This window comes from Rhinolophus sinicus, chromosome 18, assembly GCF_057876585.1.
Source record: "Rhinolophus sinicus isolate RSI-liver-muscle chromosome 18, RSI-T2T, whole genome shotgun sequence".
In the NCBI taxonomy this organism is placed as follows: domain Eukaryota; kingdom Metazoa; phylum Chordata; class Mammalia; order Chiroptera; family Rhinolophidae; genus Rhinolophus; species Rhinolophus sinicus.
In genome coordinates this window covers 76479816-76502403 of record NC_142518.1, presented here as the reverse complement: position 1 = coordinate 76502403, position 22588 = coordinate 76479816, and the positions used below count along the sequence as shown (strand labels likewise).

Below are 22588 nucleotides of genomic sequence, written 5' to 3'. Positions count from 1 at the left end.
CAATAACTCCGCAAAGGACTCCCTGCACAGCAGACAGGCAAGATGAAGAGGCCCAATAATGAATTCACCTAAAGGTGGGCGTATCGCACAAGCAGGCAGGGGGAGGAGGGAAGGGAGAAGTGTGGAGATGGAGCCACGCGGGTGCATAATTCAGACCTAGCTACACAGCTCCGAGCTCGTTGCATCCAGGAACTACTGCAGCTGCGGGAGAGGGAAAATCTAGGAGTGCTTGGGCTCCGCTTATGGCCCATAGAGCTGAGGGGGCAGCATATAACACGGCTGAAACCAAGGATCACGGCAGATAACTCGGGGAAAAGACTGAGGGAAACAGGCTGAAAATGGTGGTTTAAGACCTCACTGCCAAGCAGAGAACTGAAGCCTTAGGCACTGAGACAAGCCGCCCGCTTCTTACCCTCCCAGAGCTCGACCTGCCCCCAGGTGCCTGGTGCTAGAAGTGGAAAAGTAGCAGTGTCAGATTAAAAGAACAGAATATTTGCTGTTCTGAGAAGTGTGGATTGCAAACACAGATTCACAGCCCAACGAGTTGCAGCAAAGGGGAGGGAGCTGTGGAAGCAGGAGCAGCTGTGGTGGTGGTCGCTGCCATTGCTCTGGGCCACATCTCACAACTCACCCCGCCCCTGGCCCCAAATATCTGGGCGGGTACCAGCAGGAGTAAACAGAATGGCTGAAACATATGGGCTCTGAATCTGGTGCAGGAAAAGCTTTGGAATTTCAAAAGCTCTCCGCATACCCACAGGGACACTGCGCCCTGTGACCCAGGTGAACTATTAACAGAGGAGAAGCCCATCTCCCAGGGAATCCCCCCATTGTGTGAGAAGCTGGAATACATAGCACTACCGTGTGAGAGAGAAAGAAAAGCCTGCAGTCTGAGACAAAATAAAACATTTTACCAACAAGTACTGGAAAACAAAAGACAGACCTCTTCCTAACAGCATGTTGCAGAAGAAACTACTGTAGATGTCTAGCAAGAGAATTAATAAATCAGTAAATGCCATGAATAACCAAGGCAATAAGACAGTTCAGAAAGAAAGTGAAAAGTATCCAGAAAAAGAACTTAAAGATATGGAAATATGTGACTTAATGACAGAGAATTCAAGATTGCAGTTCTGAAAAAACTCAGTGAATGCAAAAAAACACAGAAAGGTAGTTTAGAGAATTCAGAAACACAATCAAAGAACAACATGAGCATTTTACGAAAGAGATTGAAATTTTTAAAAAGAACCAAATAGAATATCTGGAGATTAAGAACTCAATAGAAGAAATTAAAAATGAAATAACCAGCACAGGGAGTAGAGTTGACCAGATGGAGGAAAGAATCAGTGACATGGAAGATAGAAACCTGGAAATTATACAGATGGAAGAAGAAAGAGACTTGAGACTTAAAAGAAATGAAAGAACTCTACAAGAACTTTCTGACTCCATCAGAAAGAGCAATATAAGAATAATGGGCATACCAGAAGCAGAAGGAGAAGAAAGAGAGAAGGGAAAAGAGAATATATTCAAACAAATTGTTGATGAGAACTTCCCAAACTTGTGCACAGAACTGGATCCTCGAATCCAAGAAGCAAATAGAACACTTAATTACCTCAATCCCAACAGGCCTTCTCCAAGGCACATTGTATTGAAGTTGTCTTAAAATCAAAGACAAAGAAAGAATCCTCAAGGCAGCCACGGAAAAGAAGACGGTAATCTACAAAGGAAAGCCCATTAGATTATCATCAGATTTTTCAGCAGAAACTCTGCAAGCCAGGAAGGTGTGGAACCAAATATTCAAACTATTGAAAGACAGAAATTATGAGCCAAGAATAATATATCCAGCATAGATATGCTTTAGATATGAAGGAGGAATAAAGACCTTTCCAGACATACAGAAACAGAGGCAATTTTCTAATAAACGATCTGCACTACAAGAAATACTAAAGGAGGTGAATCGACCACCATAAACAGGGACAATTTGTGGCAACCAAAACTCAAAAAGGGGGAGAGTAAAGGCCTGAACTGGAATACGGGAATGGAGAAAGTAAGCGTGCTGAAGAAAATGGAATACTCTAAATATCAAACTTTCTTTTACATTAACTTAGGGGTAACAACTCAAAACAAATGCAAAACTGAAATATACACTGTAATAAAAGAAGAAACAGAGGGAAACATCATAGAATACCACCACACAGAAATAATAGACAACAACAAAAAGGCAAAGAAACAATGGAGGCACAGCCTTACCAGAAAACTAAAGGTAGAATGACAGGATATGCTCACATATCAATAATCACCTTAAATGTAAATGGACTGAACTCACCAATAAAAAGGCATACAGTAGCATATTGGATCAAAAAACTAAACCCAACCATATGCTGTCTCCAAGAGACATATCTCAGTTACAAGGACAAGCACAGACAAAGTGAAAAACTGGAAATTGACATTCCAAGAAAATGGTACCCAGAGAAAATCAGGTTTACTTATAATGATATCAGATGAAACAGACTTCAAGGTGAAAAAGATAACAAGAGACAAAGATGGACATTTCATTATGGTAAAGGGGACTTTACAACAAGAAAACATCACAGTCATCAATATTTATGCCCCCAATGAGGGAGCACAAAAATATACCAAGCAACTACTAACAGAACTAAAGGGAGAAATTGATTGAAACACAAGTATACTAGGGGACTTAAATACATCATTCACAGCTATGGATAGATCATCCAAACGGAATATATTGGGACATAAAATCAGCCTCAGCAAATTTAAGAATATTGAAGACATAAAGCATATTCTATGAGCACAAGGCTTTGAAATTGGATATCAACTGCAAAAAGAAAGCAGGAAAAAACACAAATTCATGGAGATTAAACAACATATTTTTAAAGAACGACTGGGTCAAAGAAGAAATTACAGGAGAGACCAAAAGATACATAGAAACAAATGACAATGAAGATATATCCTAGCACAATTTTGCGGATGCAGCAAAAGTAGTTTTAAGAAGGAAATTTATATATTTAAAGGCCTATCTCAGGAAACAAGAACAAATAAATAACCTCATGTTATACCTTAAAGAACTAGTAAAGGAAGAAGTGAAACCCAAGGTCAGCAGAAGAAAAGAAATATCAAAAATTAGAGAAGAACTAAATGAAATAGAGAACAAAAGGACAATAGAAAAAATTAATGTGACAAAGAGCTGGTTCTTTGAAAAGATTAACAAAATTGACAAACCCTTGCCTAGACTCACTAAGATAAAAAGAGAGAAAACACTAATTAACAAAATCAGAAACGAAAAAGGGGAAGTTATCACGGACACCACAGAAATACAAAGGATCATCCAAAAATACTATGAAGGACTATATGCCACCATATTCAATAACCTAGAAGAAATGGACACGTTCTTAGAAATACAGCCTGCCAAGGCTGAAACATGAGGAACTGGAAAATCTAAACAGACCGAACACCAGTAAGAAAATGGAATCAGTCATCCAAAACCTTCCCAAAAGCAGAAGTCCAGGACCACATAGCTTCACTAGTGAATTCTACCAAACCTTCAAAGAGGATCTAATACCAATCCTGCTCAAACTCTTCCAAAAAATTGAAGAAGAGACAGTACTCCCTAACTCATTTTAGGAGGCCAACATTACCCTGATACCAAAACACACACACACACACACACACACTGCAGACCAATATCTCTGATAAATACCGTGCAAAAATCCTAAACAAACTTCTAGCAAATCGAATACAACAATGCATTAAAGAGATTATTCATCACGACCAAGTGGGGTTCATCCCCGGGGCACAAGGATGGTTCAACATCCGCAAATCCATCAATGTGATACATCACATAAACAAAATAAAGGACAAAAATCATATATTATATCAATTGATGCAGAAAAAGCATTTGACAAGATACAACATCCACTTATGATTAAAACATTTAATAAAATAGGTATAGAAGGAAAATACCTTAAGATAATAAAGGCCATATATGACAAACCCTCTGGATATCTCATAATTAATGGAGAAAAACTGAAGCCCTTTGCTCTACGTTCAGGAACACGAAAGGGCTGTCCCCTATCACGTCTGCTTTTCAACATAGTGTTGGAAGTCCTTGCCAGAGCAATCAGGCAAGAGAAAGAAACAAAAGGCATCCAAATTGGGAATGAAGAAGTTAATTTATCACTCTTTGCAGATGACATGATGCTATATATAGAAAACCCTAAAGACTTCACCAAAAACCTATTAAAATCAACCAATGAATACAGTAAAGTTGCTGGCTACAAAATCAATGTACAAAAGTCAATTGCATTCAAGAAATACAAAAAACAATTCCTTATACAATTGCAGCAAAAAGAATAAAATACCTAGGAATAAACTTAACCAAGGATGGGAAGGACCTATATGCTTAATTTTTGAAAGAAATTGAAGAAGACACAAAGAAATGGGAAGACATTCCGTACCCAAGGATTGGAATAATCAACATAGTTAAAATGGCCATATTACGCAAAGCAATATACAGATTTAATGCAATCCCAATCGAAATCCCAATGCCATCTTTTAAAGAAATACAACAAAAAAGCATCAGATTTGTTTGGATCCAACAGACCCCAAATAGCCAATCCAATCTTAAGGAAAAAGAACAATACTGAGGGTATCACAATCCCTGACTTTAGCTTGTACTACAGGGCTACAATAATAAAAAGAGCATGGTATTGGCAGTAAACAGACACCTACACCAATGGAATAGAATTGAGGACCCAGAAATAAAACCACATGAACAAGGACAGATAATATTTTTTTAATTTATTGGGGTGAACAATTGTTAGTAAAATTACATAGATTTCAGGTGTACAATTCCGTATTACATCATCTATAATCCCATTGTGTGTTCATCACCCAGAGTCAGTTCTCCTTCCATCACCGTATATTTGATCCCCTTACCCTCATCTCCCACCCCCACCCCCCTTAAACTCCGGTAACCACTAAACTATTGTCTGTGTCTATGAGTTTTTGTTTCTCATTTGTTTGTCTTGTTCTTTTGTTGTTTTTGTTTTACATATCACATATCAATGAAATCACATGGTTCTCTGGTTTATCTGTATGACTTATTTCACTCAGCATTACACTCTCAAGATCCATCCATGTTGTCACAAATGTTCCTATATCATCTTTTCTTACTGCCAAATAGTATTCCATTGTGTATATATACCACAACTTCTTTATCCATTCATCTATCGAAGGACATTTTGGTTGTTTCCATGTCTTGGCCACCGTAAACAAAGCTGCAATGAACATTGGAGCACATATATCTTTATGGATAAATGTTTTCAGATTTTTTGGGTAGATACCCAGGAGAGGGATTGCTGGGTCAAACGGCAATTCTATTCGTAATTCTTTGAGGAACCTCCACACTGCCTTCCATAACGGCTGCACCAGTCTGCATTCCCACCAACAGTGTATGAGGGTTCCTTTTTCTCCACAGCCTCTCCAAGCCATTGGGATTTTGATGGGGATTGCATTGAATCTGTATATTGCTTTGGGTAATATGGCCATTTTAACTATGTTGATTCTTCCAAACCATGAGCATGGAATGTCTTTCCATTTCTTTTTGTCTTCTGCAATTTCTTTCAAAAATGTCTTGTAATTTTCAGCATATAGGTCTTTCACATGCTTGGTTAAGTTTATTCCTAGGCATTTTACTCTTTTTGCTACAATTGCAGAAGTAATTGTTTTTTGTATTTGTTTTTCTGAGATTTCATTGTTAGTATATAGGAAAGCAATGGACTTTTGTGCGTTGATTTTGTAGCCGGCAACTTGACTGTATTCGTTGATTGTTTCTAATAGCTTTTTGGTGGAGTCTTTAGGGTTTTCATATATAACATCATGTCATCTGCAAAGAGTGATAATTTTACTCCTTCATTCCCAATTTGGATGCCTTTTATTTCTTTCTCTTGCCTGATTACTCTGGCAAGGAATTTCAACACTATGTTGAAAAGCAGAGGTGATAGGAGACAGCCCTGTCGTGTTCCTGAACGTAGAGCAAAGGGCTTCAGTTTTTCACCATTAATTATGAGATTAGCAGAGGGCTTGTCACATATGGCCTTTATTATGTTAAGGTATTTTGCTTCTATACCTGTTTTATTAATTGTTTCAATCATAAATGGATGTTGTATCTTGTCAAATGCTTTTTCTGCATCAATTGATATAATCATATGATTTTTGTCCTTTATTTTGCTTATGTGATGTATCACACTGATGGATTTGTGGATGTTGAACCATCCTTGTGCCCCGGGGATGAACCCCACTTGGTCATGATGAATAATCTCTTTAATGCATTGTTGTATTCGATTTGCTAGAATTTTATATAGGATTTTTCCATTGGTATTCATCAGAGATATTGGTCTGTAGTTTTCTTATTTTGTGCTGTCCTTACCAGGTTTTGGTAACAAGGTAATGTTGGCCTCATAAAATGAGTTAGGGAGTACTGTATCTTCTTAAATTTTTTGGATGCGTTTTAGCAGGATTAGTATTAGATCCTCTTTGAAGGTTTGGTGGAATTCACTAGTGAAGTCGTCTGGTCCTGGACTTTTCATTTGGGAAGGTTTTGGATGACTCATTCAATTTTGTTACTGGTGATCGGTCTGTTTAGATTTTCCAGTTCTTCATGATTCAGCTTTAAAACCTATATGTTTCTAAGGACGTGTCCTTTTTTTCTAGGTTATTGAATTTGGTGGCATATAGTCCTTCATAGTATTCTTGGATGATCCTTTGTATTTCTATGGTGTCCGTGATAACTTCCCCTTTTTCGTTTCTGATTTTGTTAATTAGTGTTTTTTCTCTTTTTATCTTAGTGAGTCTAGCCAAGGGTTTGTCAATTTTGTTAATCTTTTCAAAGAACCAGCTCTTTGTCACAGTAATTTTTTCTATTGTCTTTTTGTTCTCTATTTCATTTAGTTCTGATCTAATTTTTGTTAATTCCTTTCTTGTGCTGACATTGGGTTTTACTTGTTCTTCTTTTTCTAGTTCTTTAAGGTGTAACATGAGGTTATTTATTTGGGAGTTTTCTTGTTTCTTGAGATAGGCCTGTAAAGAGATAAATTTCCCTCTTAGAACTGCTTTCGCTGCATCCCAAAAATTTCGGTAGGATGTATTTTCATTGTCATTTGTTTCTATGTATCTTTTTTTTTTTTTTTTTTTTTTAATTTATTGAGGTGACAATTGTTAGTAAAATTACATAGATTTCAGGTGTACAATTCTGTATTACATCATCTATAAATCCCGTTGTGTGTTCATCACCCAGAGTCAGTTCTCCTTCCATCACCATATATTCGATCCCCCTTACCCTCATCTCCCACCCCCCACCCCCCACCCCCCTTACCCTCTGGCAACCACCAAACCATTGTCTGTGTCTATGAGTTTCTGTTTCTCATTTGTTTGTCTTGTTCTTTTGTTGTTTTGGTTTATATACCACATATCAGTGAAATCTATGTATCTTTTGATCTCTCCTCTAATAACTTCTTTGACCCAGTCCTTCTTTAAAAGTATGTTGTTTAATCTCCATGTATTTGTGTTTTTTCCCTCTTTCATTTTGTAGTTGATATCCAATTTCAAAGCCTTATTATCAGAGAATACGCTTGGTATGATTTCAATCTTCTTAAATTTGCTGAGACTGATTTTATTTCCCAATATGTGGTCTATCCTTGAGAATGTTCCGTGTACACTAGCAAAGAATGGATAGTCTGATGTTTTAGGATGAAGTGCTCTATAAATATCTATTATGTCCATTTCATCTAATGTGTCATTTAGGGCTGCTATTTCATTATTTATTTTCTGTTTGGATGATCTATCCATAGCTGTCAATGATGTATTTAAGTCCCCTAGTATAATTGTGTTTTGGTCAATTTCTCCCTTTAGTTCTGTTAGTGGTTGCTTGGTATATTTCGGTGCTCCCTGTTTGGGGGCATAAATATTGATGACTGTTATGTCCTCTTGTTGTACAGTCCCCTTCACCATTATGAAATGTCCATCTTTCTCTCTTGTTATCTTTTTCACCTTGAAGTCTGTTTCATCTGATATCATTATGACTACTCCTGATTTTCTTTGAGTACCAGTTACTTGGAGTGTCAATTTCCACCCTTTCACTTTGCGTCTATGCTTGTCCTTGTAGCTGAGATGTGTCTCTTGGAAACAGCATATTGTTGGGTTTAGTTTTTTGAATCAATCTTCTACTCTGTGCCTTTTTATTGGTCAGTTCAGTCCATTTACATTTAGGGTGATTATCGATATGTGAGGATTTCCTGTCATTCTATCTTTAATTATCTGGTTAGGCTGTGTCTCATTGTTTCTTTGCCTTTTTGTTGTTGTCTATTATTTCTGTGTGGTGGTATTCTATGATGTTTCCCTCTGTTTCTTCTTTTATTAGAGTATATATTTCAGTTCTGTATTTTTTTGAGTAGGTACCCTTAAGTTTACGTAAAAGAAACTTTGGTAATTAGAATATTCCTTTTCTTCAGCACGGTTACTTTCTCCATTCCTGTGTTCTGGTTCAGGCCTTTACTCTCCCCTTTTTTGTGTTTTGGTTGGCACAAATTGTCGCTGTTGATGGTGGTCGAATAGCCTCCTTTAGTATTTCTTGTAATGCAGGTCATGTATTAGAAAATTCCCTCAGCTTCTATATGTCTGGAAAGGTCTTTATTCCTCCTTCATATCTAAAGGATATCTTTGCTGGATATATTATTCTTGGCTCATGATTTCTCTCTTTCAATAGTTTGAATATTTTGTTCCACTCCTTCCTGGCTTGCAGAGTTTCTGCTGAAAAATCTGCTGATAATCTAATGGGCTTTCCTTTGCAAGTTACCATCTTCTTTTCCCTGGCTGCCTTGAGCATTCTTTATTTGTTATTGATTTTAGACAGCTTCAATAAAATGTGCCTTGGAGAAGGCCTGTTGGGATTGAGGTAATTAGATGTTCTATTTGCTTCTTGGATTCGAGGGTCCAGTTCAGGACAGATAATTTTTGACAAAGAAGCTAAAGACATACAATGGAGGAAAGACAGCCTCTTCAATAAATGGTGCTGGGAGAATTGGTTAGCCAATGCAAAAGAATGAAACTGGACTGCTATCTGTCACCATGTTCCAAAATTAATTCAAAATGCATCTAATACTTAAGCATAAGACCTGACACAATAAACTGCATAGAAGAAAACACAGGTACTAAACTTATAGACCTTGGGTTCAAAGTGCATTTTATGAATTTGACACCCAAGTCAATGGAAGTAAAAGCTAATATATACAAATGCAACCATATGAAACTTAAAAGCTTCTGCACAGCAAAAGTAACCATCAACAAAATAAAGAGGCACCCAACAGAATGGGAGAAGATTTTTGCAAACAGTGCCTCCGATAAGGGGCTAATATCCAAAATATATGAGGAACTCATGAAACTCAACAACAACAAAAAATAAACAACCCAATTGATAAATGAGCGGAGGACCTGAAGAGACATTTCTCCAAAGAGGACATACAAATGGCAAATAGATATATGAAAAAAATGCTCAACGTCACTAATCATCAGAGAAATGCAAATAAAAATCACAGTGAGATATCCCCTCACCCCAGTCAGAATGGCTATCATCAACAAGACAAATAGTAACAGTTTTGGAGAGGCTGTGGAGAAAAAGGAACCCTCATACACTGTTGGTGGGAATGTAGACTGGTGCAGCCATTATGGAAAGCAGTGTGGAGGTTCCTCAAAAAGTGATGAATAGAATTAACATATGACCCAGCAATCCCTCTCCTGGGTATCTACCCCAAAAATATGAAAACATTTAGAGATAAAGACACGTGTGCTCCAATGTTCATTGCAGCTTTGTTTACGGTGGCGAAGACATGGAAACAACCAAAATATCCTTCGATAGGTGAATGGATAAAGAAGTTGTGGTATATATACACAATGGAATACTATTCGGCCGTAAGAAAAGATGATATAGGAACATTTGTGACAACATGGATGGATCTTGAGAGTATAATGCTAAGCAAAATAAGTCAGCCAGTAAAAACAGAGTATCATATGCTTTCACTGATGTGTGGTATATAAACCAAAAACAACAAATGAACAAGACAAACAAATGAGAACAAAAACTCATAGGCACAGACAATAGTTCAGTGGTTACTAGAGGGTAAGGGGGACGGGGGTGGGAGATGAGGGTAAGGGGGATCAAATATATGGTGATGGAACGAGAACTGTCTCTGGGTGGTGAACACACAATGGGATTTAAAGATGATGTAATACAGAATTGTACACCTGAAATCTATGTAATTTTCCTAACAATTGTCACCCCAATAAATTTTTAAAAAATAGTCAGAGGGCATAGAAGAGACATTTTTCTAAAGGGGACACACAGATGGCAAACAGACATGTGAGAAAATGCTCAACCTCACTAATCATTAGAGAAATTAAAATAAAAACCACAATGAGACACCACCTCACCCCAGTCAAAATGGCTATCATCAATAAATCAGCAAACAACAAGTGCTTGTACAGATGTGGGTAAAAGGGAACCCTTGTGCACTGTTGGTGGCTTTGCAGATTGGTACAGCCAGTATGGAGAACAGTATGGAAGTATCTCAGAAAACTGAAAATGGAACTACCTTATGACCCAGCAATTCCACTCCTAGGTATCTATCTGGAGAAATTCAAAAGTCTAGTTGAAATAAATTTATGCACCCTTGTTTACTGCAGCATTATACAGAATACCCAAAACATGGAAACAACCAAAATGCACATTGGTAGATGACTGGATTAAGAAACTGTGATACATTTATTCAATGGAGTATTACGCAGCAATAAAGAAGAATGAAATCTTACCATTTACAACAATATGGATGGACCTGGAGAACATTATGTTAAGTGACATATGTCAGACAGAGAAAGACAAATACCATATAATCTCACTTAAATGTGGAATCTAAAGAAAATAATAAATGAACACACTAATCATAAACAGTCTCAGTGATACAGAGGAAAAACTGAGGGTTGCGAGATGGGGGGGGTGAGGGAGAAGTTGAGGGGATTAGAAAGCACAATTGGTAACCACAAGATTGCCATGGGAATATGAAAGTCAGTTTGGGGAATATAATCAATAATGTTGTAAAGATTTTGTAGGGTATTCGATGGACACTTGTCTTATTAGGTAGATCACCTCAGGGAAGATATAGATGCCTGATCACTGCACTGTACACCTGAAGCTGAAGCTGAACAATAATGATTGTCAACTATAATTATTTATAGCTATAAATATTTATTATATATATATACATATATACATATATATACACATATATATACGTGTATATATATACACATATATACGTATATACGTATATATGTATATATATATATATATATATATATATATATATATATATATATATTTACAAGAAGTGGAGTACAGCATTAGGAATAGAGACAGTGTAAATGTAACTGCTGTATGTGATGTCAGAATGATAGTAGATTGGGGGAGGGAGGTATCACTTTGTGAGGGATGTAAATGATAAATGTCTAACTATTGCATTGCTTTGAACACCTGAAACTAATAAAAAATAAATAAATAAAGGTGGGGTGGGGTCTCAAATCTCCAGGGCATGGTGAATGATTGTTGGGCAGAGACTCAGATATGGCGGCCACCTGTGTCTGCACACAGGGAAAGGAGAGGGCCCAAGAAAGAAACAATGGTCTCTGCCAGCTCCTCTGTCCAGGAGAAAGCTGCCTCTCCAGCCCTGTCTCAGGCCAGACAACTCAGTCCCCCCACCACCACCCTTATGTCGTATCACCTCTCCAGCTGCAATCTGAGTGCTGGAGCTCAGAGCCAGTGACTCTGTTGGTGGGTAAATATGCATTTTGTCCCTTTAAGAGTGCAGCTGCCCACCCTCTCACTCAGTCACAGTCTCTGCTATTTTTCACAGTCACAAATTATGGGGACTTCTCTACCCAGCACTGAAAATCTGGTGTGGGGTTGGGCTGGCACCTCTCACTCCTCCTGATCTTTAATGGTCACACATGGGTGTGGGACCAGCCAGTTCCATGTCTCTGCCCCTCGTACCAGTCTTGAGGTGGCTTCTTCTGCACGTCTTTAGTTGTAGGGCTTCGGTTCAGCAAGATTTTAGGAGATTCTGAATGATGGTTGTTTTGTAGTTTAGTGGTAATTTTGATGTGATCGTGAGAGAAGGTAATCACGGCATTTACCTACTTCGCCATCTTTGTGTTCTGTTAGGTCACTTATTTTCTAGTTACTTCTCTGATAAAACTACCCATGTGACTTTGGGTAAAGTCATCTCCCCTACTGCCTCTCAGTTTGTTGGAACCGGTGACACTAAAAGATTTAGTGGTATGAACTTAGACAAGTTATTTCACCTCTCTGAACCTCATCTGTAAAATTGAGACAATGGTAAAAATTACCTAATTGTGTTGTAGAAAAGGTGAAGTGAATATGAAGTATTATTAGCCCAGTACCTTTCACATTATAAATATTCAGTAAAGAGAAGTTGCTGTCATTATGATTATTATTTTTAAGATTCTATATGTAAGATAAATGGAAACATTTGTTCATGTAAAGATTTATACATATGTGTTCACAGTAGCTTTATTTATATTAGCCAAAAATTGTAAATAGCCAAGAAATCCTTCAATGAGTAAACTGTTAAATAAACAGTGATGCATCTACACTATGGTATACTACTTAGCAAAAAAGGAACAAACTACTGATATGCACAACTTTGACAAAACCTAAAAGCATTATTGCAAGTGAGAAAAGCTGATCTCAAAAGGTCAGATACTGTTTTATTTCATTTGCCTGAAATGCCCAGAAAGACAAACCTATAAAACCAGATTAGTGAATGCCTAAAACTCATCGTACTGTATACATAAAAGTGGGTGAATTTTATATATCTAAATTATACCTTAAAAAACTATTTTAAAAAGATTCTATATCTAAATACTAGATCTGTGCAATTGCATTCTGTTGGACTACCAGAAACACTGATTACACAAAACAGTTTTCAATTTTTCACTTACCGAAGGATGGGCTGCTATGTATCCATGTGCACTTTTATCTGAAAAGTGAAGATAAAGGTGTCATCTTTGTTTCATAAATATTACCTTGTTTAGAGACCATACTTAAAAAATAAAACAAACAAATAAACAAACAAAAAACACCTGCATGTGTTTCAATAGAAGGAAATTATCCAATTCAGTACCAAATAGATATCATGATAAACAACATTTTTTCTTAAAATATGTCATACCCTTACTTCCTCAACATGTTACCACCAGGTAATTTTACAGATTTTAATGAAAGCCTCTAATTAATGTCATCTATATGAAGGAATGTTGAGATTACCTACTCCTAGATTGGTATGACTCTACAAAGTAGTCCCCCCTAATGGGGGGGGATACATTCCAAGACACCCAGTGGATAACTAAAATCTCAGATAGTACCAAACCCTACACACACACACACACACACACACACACACACACACACACACACACAAACACAGCATGTCCTCGAATAACGCAGTTTTGTTCAATGCTGTTTCATAATAACATCAGTGAGATGCTATAGGAAATTCACTAACTCTTCTTTATATCAATTAGCCTGTGGTAACACTGGTTTCATTATACATCTTTTAGCCACAGTTCCAAGAATGCTTGGAGGACATTAAGTGAGGATTTGTGGAATCTAGGTTTTCTGTTCATGTCTTCCACCCACAAATTTTTTTTTTAATTAAATTTATTGGGGTGACAATTGTTAGTAAAATTACATAGATTTCAGGTGTACCATTCTGTATTACATCATCTATAAATCCCATTGTGTGTTCATCACCCAGAGTCAGTTCTCCTTCCCACAAATTTAATGCTTTTTTCATCTTATCTAAGCACCTGTCACACACTGTAGCTGTAACTTTTGCAGTTTGATTTGTGACAGCAAAACTGGCATTTATTTCTTTACAATTTCATAAATAGAAGATTTTTTCTTACTGTAGATCTTATCAACTTAAGCATACAATTTTTTTCTTTACTTATTAAGTCAAGAACTTTTGCCACAAAGCACTTCACGGCTTCTCTTTGGCATATTCAAATTGCCAGTATCAGTACTCTTGTGCTTTGGGACCTTATTAAGTAAAATGAGGGTTACTTGAGCACAAGCATGGCAATACCCTGACAGCTGATCTGATAACCTAGATGACTACTAAGTGACTAACAGGTGGGGAGCATGTACACTGTGGATATGCTGGACAAAGGATGAATCATGTCCCAGGCGGGTTGGAGGAGGACCACATGAGATTTCATCATGTTACTTAGAACAGCACACAATTTAAAACTTATGAATTGTTTATTTCTGAAATTTTCCATTTAATATTTTCAGACCATCAATGATCATGGTCAAGTGAAACCACAGAAAGCAAAATCATGGATAAAGGAGGAATACTGTACATCTACACCCGGAATTTTTCCCCTTCCTTCTCCCCCCTCCCTCCTTTCCATGTCTCCCTTCTACTCACCCTCCTTCTTCCCTTCTCTTCCCCTCCTAGCCTATTAGTCAGTTGCAACACTAGGGCATCCAGACAACATATGGTGAGTTTCACTCAACTCAGAATAGTGCAATAACTCATATACTATTGAGTTCCAACATAGTTTTCAGGATTTATTCTTTGTTAAGTTGAGAGAATTCGACACATAAAAAGGTTAAAAAGCAGTGGCAACTTAGAATAAAGAACAAATTCTGAGAATCCAAAAAGTATTAATGGATACACTGAAATGATTTCTTAAATCCATTCTTGGTTCTCATTGCCTATGGTTCTACAGTGTACTTGGAGTAGAGCTCTTACGTTAATCATTGTCTGATGTGTCACCAGGATCTCTTAAATATTTTATTTCACGTGATGGACTTAACATCATAAAAAGAAGCTCTCTTTTATGCCTTTTTTTCTTTTAGGTTTTTGCCATTAGATAACAGAAGTTAAACAATCTTCTCATTAAAAAAAAAGTCCCATTTAACATGTAAATTGCCATATACCTTTAAGTTTGGACTTTGATATTTGATATGGCCAAATGAGATACATCCACTTCCAAGTGTGTTCTTGTACCATTCATAAAAAGATCATGCCCCCCCACCGTACTAAAACCAATGTCAAAATGTAGGGGCTCTTTATAGCTGGGGCACCAATGATAGTATTCTCTTCTTTCTTTAGATGTTAATAATAAATTGTTCTAAAGAGGCAACAGATCCTTTTTCTCATATGCAGAAGTACTATTGGTACATGTTTTTAAGTTTCTTACAGTGCAAATTTGAACATCAAAGCTTCAAACAAAGGCTGGATCGACAAGCTAGCAAAAGAAATCGAGATTTGGCAGACACATGGCCTTTTGAACACTTATAAATAGCAAACTGCAATTTCTTTTTTTTTTTAAGTCTGATTTTGAGGTCTGATAAAAACAACCTGGCAGCCACAAAATTTGTCCTGTATCATCATGGTGCAATCAAATGATTCTAAAGGATAAAATAAATTTCAAGAGACCATGGTTTGATCCATACACTTCTTACTTCTTGACCACATCACAAGGCCTGATCCTAACTGAGTGTCTTCATGCTAGGGAAGATAGAAAAGGACAATTTTTCTGATTCAAACTGATAACTATTGCTTCATTGGATAATTTACTTATTTCACTTCTAAAATTAACCAAGCACTGTAAACCAACTTCAACTTCCAACTCACCTTTTAGTTTACTTCTGCTGAAGTCATTCTGAGGAGGAACTAGAACTGACTTCAAATGCCCTACAAGCCTTCTGTTCTAATCCTGAGGCTCTGAGATTGGAATTATTTTTTCACATTTTATACCCTAGATTTACTCTTACCTCCCGATGTAAAACTCATGTATTTCTGGTTGTTGACTGTTTCTTTGGAATCATAGAATTTGAGAACATCTAGAACAGCTTGTGGGTTCTTCTTTTGTTCAAGTTTTGTTATGTTAGAGGTTTGGAGTAATCGTGCCCATTGCTCAGGAATTCCCTGTGGACAACCAAAGGGAAAGAATGACAGATCAGTACATTCAGCAGCTACATTTTTGTGTTCCAGTAAAGTTCTGCACCAAGAAGCCCATGCTACCTGTAGGATTACACTTGGGAAACTGAAGTTACACTCTAGATTTAAAGTTAGTAACTTAATAATGCAATCATTGTCTTGTATAATTAAAACACATAGGTAAAACTAGGTTCCCACTTAAAAAGGGTGGTAGAAAAAAAAGTGCATGAAAATCACCTCCAAATTAACTCTGCTCATCCATGAAATGATGTTTACGGCTTAGGTTTTTTGTTTGTTTGTTTGTTTTTTGTTTTTTTGTTTTTTTTTGTTGTTGTTTCTGGTGACTCAGGGCAGACATAGCAAGACTTTTCTAAATTTATGCACAGCATAGTATAGTGCAGATCAATAGATTTTACTTGACTGGATATCATAAGCTGTTTCTGGGCATGCTGTAATTAGAATATCTTTTACAATAAAAGGAAAGCCTCACCCTTGGTCAGTTTATACTTTGTGATTACAAAATGTAATTTTTTGGATCTAGAGCTTTAATAGAAAGGGAGATTGAGAGGAGACAAAAATATAATTGTGGAGGAGCAATAACCCCTGAGATGCTAAATAGTAACATTAACATTAAAGCTGCTTTGGGCATTTTCCCTACAGGTTGCTCCTCTCCTCCTTTCACCCCCTCCTCCCCTCTTCATTCACTGGCCACATGGAAGAACCTGGGGACTGTGACAACCATGCCAAATCCTTGTGAGAATTTGCAATAATCTGAAGCATTTAGAGCAGAGACGAGGGAGTATTTGGAAATCTAACCAAGGAGAATTGAAAAAATTACAGAGAGAGGTTAGTTTTACATTGAGCATTGAGCATTTTTTCCTACATGTTCAGCTTGCAGAGGTCCCCATTTCATAATTATCCAACCTCCAAGAGCAACTTGGGATGAGAAACAGACACAGTATTCCTGAAGTGCATCAAGACACAATTTCTGTGGCTTTGTCCTATGAAGTCTCAGTAAAACAATGTGTGACATGGGCCTCCAGAGTTTGGGAATGACAACAAAAAAGAGATAAGCCAAGCAACAATTCTACTGCACACACATGAACCTGCTGCTGCAGTGCTATGACATCTCAAAGAAGCACTTTGATGCAAGCTTCTTTTGGGCCTGTGACGCACCTCTGGGAGCTTCCCTGGGCACATCTGTGAGCCATAGAGATCTGGCTGTAATGGACGTAAATAAAGAAAGAAAAGAAAGTTAAAACAGGATGTGGGATAACTTAGAAGGTGGGAGGAGATGAAACCAATGGGTCTGAATGGGGGGGTAATGCCATCTGAAGTGGGGCAGTTATGAAAATAGGGAGATATTAACTAAATCAGGGACAGGACAGGCTACAAGACAACAGATTTAAGAAAACAGAGAAAATGACAACGTTCCAAAGTTTGGATGCATAATTCCACTTTTGGCCAGATGCTTCCTCCATAAATATGCAATAATAAGAATTATCCCTAAATGACTGGAGAAATTACTAAAAAGGTAAAAACATGAATTTGGAGGGGAAAAGGATGGCGCCATGAACAGCTTCAACAATAATTTGTAAGTTGTTAGTATAACTGGGTGATCACAGATAGCCAATGGCCATGTGATGAACTTACAAATTTTGGTTACCAATTGTGGTTAACCATTTTTAGTTTCACATTGGCAGTATCTGTGTGGTGAAAATTCAAAGGATGGCTATATGGTGATACTGAATTTAACATTTGTTATTGTTGATGTGATTTTTCCGTACTTTATAGCTAAAGTCATGGCTGGCTTAGAGAAAACTAGATTGAGGATTTTCCACACAGCCAGACTCTATGTTTGAGTTTCTTAGACATTTAGACCAGGGAAAGGGAAACCATTTCATTTCAAACTATATGGAAATAGTTTCCATCTTAATCCTGCATTTCCAAAGTCCCACTTCCCATAAAATAAGATCAGATGTATAAGGTAACAGCTTTATCTAAATAAACATATTATCTCTCTTGCTATAAAAACATGCTTTGACCCCACTGGTTTGATTTGAAATATAGGTCTTTGATTCCTAGCATTTAGGGTTACCCCTACCCCAAGCATAGTGAAATAACACTTTTACATGCATTTATCACGCAATTTGATGCTAAAGCCTTAAGCCAAAAATTTGAACTCAGAAGCCCATGCATGATCCCAGTTCTGATTCTAAGTGCAGTTAATAGCATTTGGTTAATACTTTAATGGCCAAAGGAGTTATTAAGTGTAACAAAACCAGGTATGCATTGCACGTAACCACTAGAGCGGACATCACTAGCATAATCATTATCATAATCATTAGAATATTTGTAGTTATACATTTTCATGGCACTTTTGAACTTTTGTGATAAATACAGTCATGTGATCACTAGACAGCAGGAAAAAATGCTGTCAATTGCAGAAGATCCTCCAGACAACTATACTTACCACATGACTACACTGCTGAGATAATTTCTATTTTCTTTTAAAAAATTAAATAAATTAGTTAATCAATGAAACCTGACACTTAAATTTGAATATATGCCACAAAGGCACATAATCAGAAAACCATCTCATTACTCCAAATTGAGGTACAAATCCCAAAAGTTAGACAGCTAATGGAGACCTAGAGGTGTGAGCATCAGAAGCAGGAGCACATATCAACGCCTGGCCATGTATACAATAACAGCTAGATGTACATCAAGCTGGGGATTGTCCGGTGTAGCCCAGGAGAATGGTAGCATGATACAACAGGCCAAGCATTTATCTTATCATAAGAAATAATAATTTATATCACTCATACCATTTTTCCCTCTGATTGACTTGAAGCGACCGTCACAGGTCTAGAAGACTGGAAGGGGGAGTTCTGAAGTATTGGGATAAAAATGGCAATATAAAGGATAAGGACTTGTAATAGTTTAATACAAAAAATGTCACCTCCCAACCTAATTTTAACCTTAGGGTCCAAGTGTATGACCAGGTGTACAAGGTTTTATGGGCCAATTAGCCGTAGGATAATCACCAAGCAACACACCAAATTAGTGTCCAAATATATTCAAAGTAACAGGCCCTTATAAGACAACTGGACTAGACAGTTTAATAAATCACTCAAAATTCAACCTAAACAACTACACTAATCAAATTTAGTAAGATGGCCCTCCCCCTCTACACAGAAACACAATGAATTAGTGGTACTGTGGAATTAGGACTCAATTTTAAATTCTAACAATGAAATGATTTTTAAAAGCTTATTATCATTTTGTATTTCTAAAATCAGTAAATCTAAATCACAGATTAAGATAGTAAAAAAAGGCAAAATTTGGCATCTTTAGAAATGATGTGTGGGCAAGTAGTTGTGAAAGATCAAGATGATAATAAATTGCATCAGATTTCCAAATTTAGCCTGTGTCTTATTAATATATTCAATGGATTTCTAACAGCTGACTGTATTCAAACAACTGATTTATTTCAAGTTCGGTTTTGGGGAGGAAGGGACCGGTTTTTGTTTGGTTTAGTTCAGTTGCTTCAATCTCTTTTTCATGATTAAAAAGATTACCCATCACATATCCTAACCTATTCCTCTCTGGTTGGTTCTTTGGGTTCTAATTGATAGAAAAGTGAAAATGGCTGGACTGCAGTCATCAAGATGATGGTGATTCACTTTCATTCATTTCCATTCAGGATTCATAAAGAAATAAGAAAGAGCTAAAGATAGGTTGTAAGTCAAGCAAGTTGGAAAAAGTAGAAAAACAATTTTAAAATGGAAATAAACTAGAATGTCACATAAGAATACTGGAGGAGAAAACTTTCACATAAAAAAGCAAGAGTAAGAAAAAGAAAAGAAAAATATTGAATGACAAAAATAAAGCATAAGAAAAATTTAAACAGAAGGAAAGCACATACAGAATAAAAACATCAAAACTGGAAATGAAAAGTTCATAAAATAAAAAAGGGAAGAGATATTAGACAAAACTTATACAGTTTAAGTGCTTTTACTGTTTAAAATGTCAAAAATAGTCAATGTGATTTTTTAAGAAGTCTAAACTTGTTCAGCTTATAAATATTGTAATTTTGGGTGGTGATGATGGTGGTGGTCATGATAACAGTGAGGTTATATTTCCTAAGTATTGCTAAGAGAATATTCTCAAATATAGTAAAGAACAGAGGCCGGATCAAACTCAAAGCCATTGGAATAATGTCTCTGACTCTAGTGATGAAATTGGTGAAATCCTACCAATATCTCAACTTTATCAATGTCAGTACTTCCTGATGCTCTCTTCTGCTTGCTACTGAGAACATAGATATAATCAGCTCACATCACTTTACAAGGCTAAGATGTTTACTCAGTTTCCATTTCATTCTCATGTTGCTAACCTCTGGAATTAAAAAAAAAAGAAAATTCAGCTGTCGATTCAGAGACAAGGTTTGATTCTCCAAATCAAATTAATTTGCCCCCTCTTTTCTTCTTTCACTTTATCATATGACACAGTCTACTTACTAACCATCATGTTATGAAACACAAGATTCAATTATTTAATATCTGGTTTAACCCAAGAATCAATGGTGATGGTTGTATCAAAGTTTTGTGTGTTTTTTTCTAAATGCATTCAAAATTACTCATTATCTCAGAATGCACATTTTGACTGAGTTACTTAGTTGTATGGAAAAAGGTAGCTGATCTTCCTGGGGACATATTTTCAGCCATATCATTTCCATCATCCACCTAAAAAAAAAAGTGCCAGATCTTTAAAAAGAAAAGTATAACATATCACAGATCTGACATCTTGTGCTATTTGAGCACTACAAATATCCAAAGAAAGGCTGGATCTATAGCTATGGCCTTTCTAGAGATTTCTTGTTAGTATTTATTATGGATTATATACAAAGTACATAACCACTAAAGTACACATAATATATCCATCAATATTTCTTCCTGAAACACGAGGTCTGTTGTTTTAAATGTCTACAAAATATACCTATTAAGCCTAAAAATAAGCTACGTTTTTCAAATCAAAGGGAAGAACAGGTCAATTTTACAGAGGTTTTTGTTTAGTGTGGTAGCTGATCTGGGTAATCCAGGTTCTTGTGTAAAGCCTATATTACTGAGACAGATTGTCTTCACTGGCCAAGTTGAGTCCATGATTCTCTGATTCACCTCAAATGATAAAGAATAGGCTCAATCAAGCATGGTCTCTAACAAGACTACATTTCCTATGCCATGGTAAACTAGCATTTTCAATCAAGTTGAACACTACACAATTATCAGCCATTTTTGTTAAGATGGAAAAAATAATTTTGCCAATACTCTTACCATCTGCTAGTTCCATCTATAACTGTCTAGGCAAAGTTCATCTTACTTGAAATCATCAAAAACTTCAAGTCTGACATTTTGGGATATGGTGATTCTTGCTTGAAACCTGTTTTAATAAAGAATTTTTTTTCATGGCTTACAAAATAAAATACAAAGCTTACTTACAGTGAATTCCCCAGTGACTGCATCAAATCCCACATGAATCGTATGTTCAAAGTCTGAAGGAAGAGAAATCTCTGGGCGTTCTTTCTCTTTCTTCTTATTGGCTAAAGGCAAAATGTTAACATGAATTTATTTGGGATACAGTTTTGCTATCTAAAAGTTGTACAATTAGGTTCATTAAAATAGTTATAAAGTTGAGAGACAATTGATTTCAACACCATTTTAACAATACTTAACTTCAGAAATAATTTTACTTGCAGAAGTGGCTGAGAGTTTGATAGAAAATGTTATGTTCAAATAATTTACACATTTCTAAATCCAATTCAAACAAAACCTTCAGTCAAACTCATTTATGTCCTTTACTAGTCAATGTAATCAATATGTATCTAGGTATATTGCGTTTAACTGGCTTTGTTGGATCAAATACTACTTACTAAAGAAGAAATTCATTACACTCAAATCAAGTTAAGGCTTACTATTAGAAAGAATAGAAAAGAAAATTGCTTATGCTATCTATAAAAGTGTTATGAATTGCTTCCATGTTAACCATAGCTAATTATCAAGTAGCTAGAACTTCTTTCATTTACATGTTTAAATTATGCAGCATGTCTCAATAGACTCTTGGTTTTCTTTCAATGAGAATACCAGTGCAAATCTATATTGTTACAAATTTATCATTAAAATGTTTTTAATCATTTCCTACCCAGCACTTTGCTAGTAAAAAACACAAATTACTGCTTTATACTGAATTAATTTTATTTAGTTCTTAGAAACCCAAACCAATTCCTTGGTTTAGTCACTCTAGTTTGTAGCTATTTTACATGTCTCTAGTATATTCTGTCCTATTAGCCATTTAAAATCACTGTCCTTAATTAGCAGATTTTTCATAGTGACACAATTATGAATAAGCACATCAATAGTTAATAAGTCAAAAGCCTTTAAAATATAATCACTGAAGAAATTATGTTCGGAACTGTAATGAAATTAGTCTATCTTGAA

At 36.2% G+C, this 22588-nt stretch overlaps 1 protein-coding gene across 21 annotated transcripts in view; it reads right to left on the bottom strand.

Annotated features, from left to right (window-relative positions):
• Positions 1–22588, bottom strand: part of PAK3 (p21 (RAC1) activated kinase 3) — a 408807-nt gene that overhangs the window by 135909 nt on the left and 250310 nt on the right. For 17 of the 21 annotated variants that reach the window (XM_088794993.1, XM_088794997.1, XM_088794991.1 and 14 more), the window contains 5 exons: positions 21593–21693; positions 18920–18982; positions 17268–17312; positions 15926–16079; positions 13081–13118 (listed from right to left, as the gene is read on the bottom strand). In XM_088794993.1, coding sequence (XP_088651119.1) covers positions 13081–13118; positions 15926–16079; positions 17268–17312; positions 18920–18982; positions 21593–21693 — 401 coding nt within the window. The remainder of the gene's footprint in view (positions 1–13080; positions 13119–15925; positions 16080–17267; positions 17313–18919; positions 18983–21592; positions 21694–22588) is intronic. The other 4 variants (XM_074324363.2, XM_074324364.2, XM_088795000.1 and 1 more) reach the window with 2 other exon arrangements.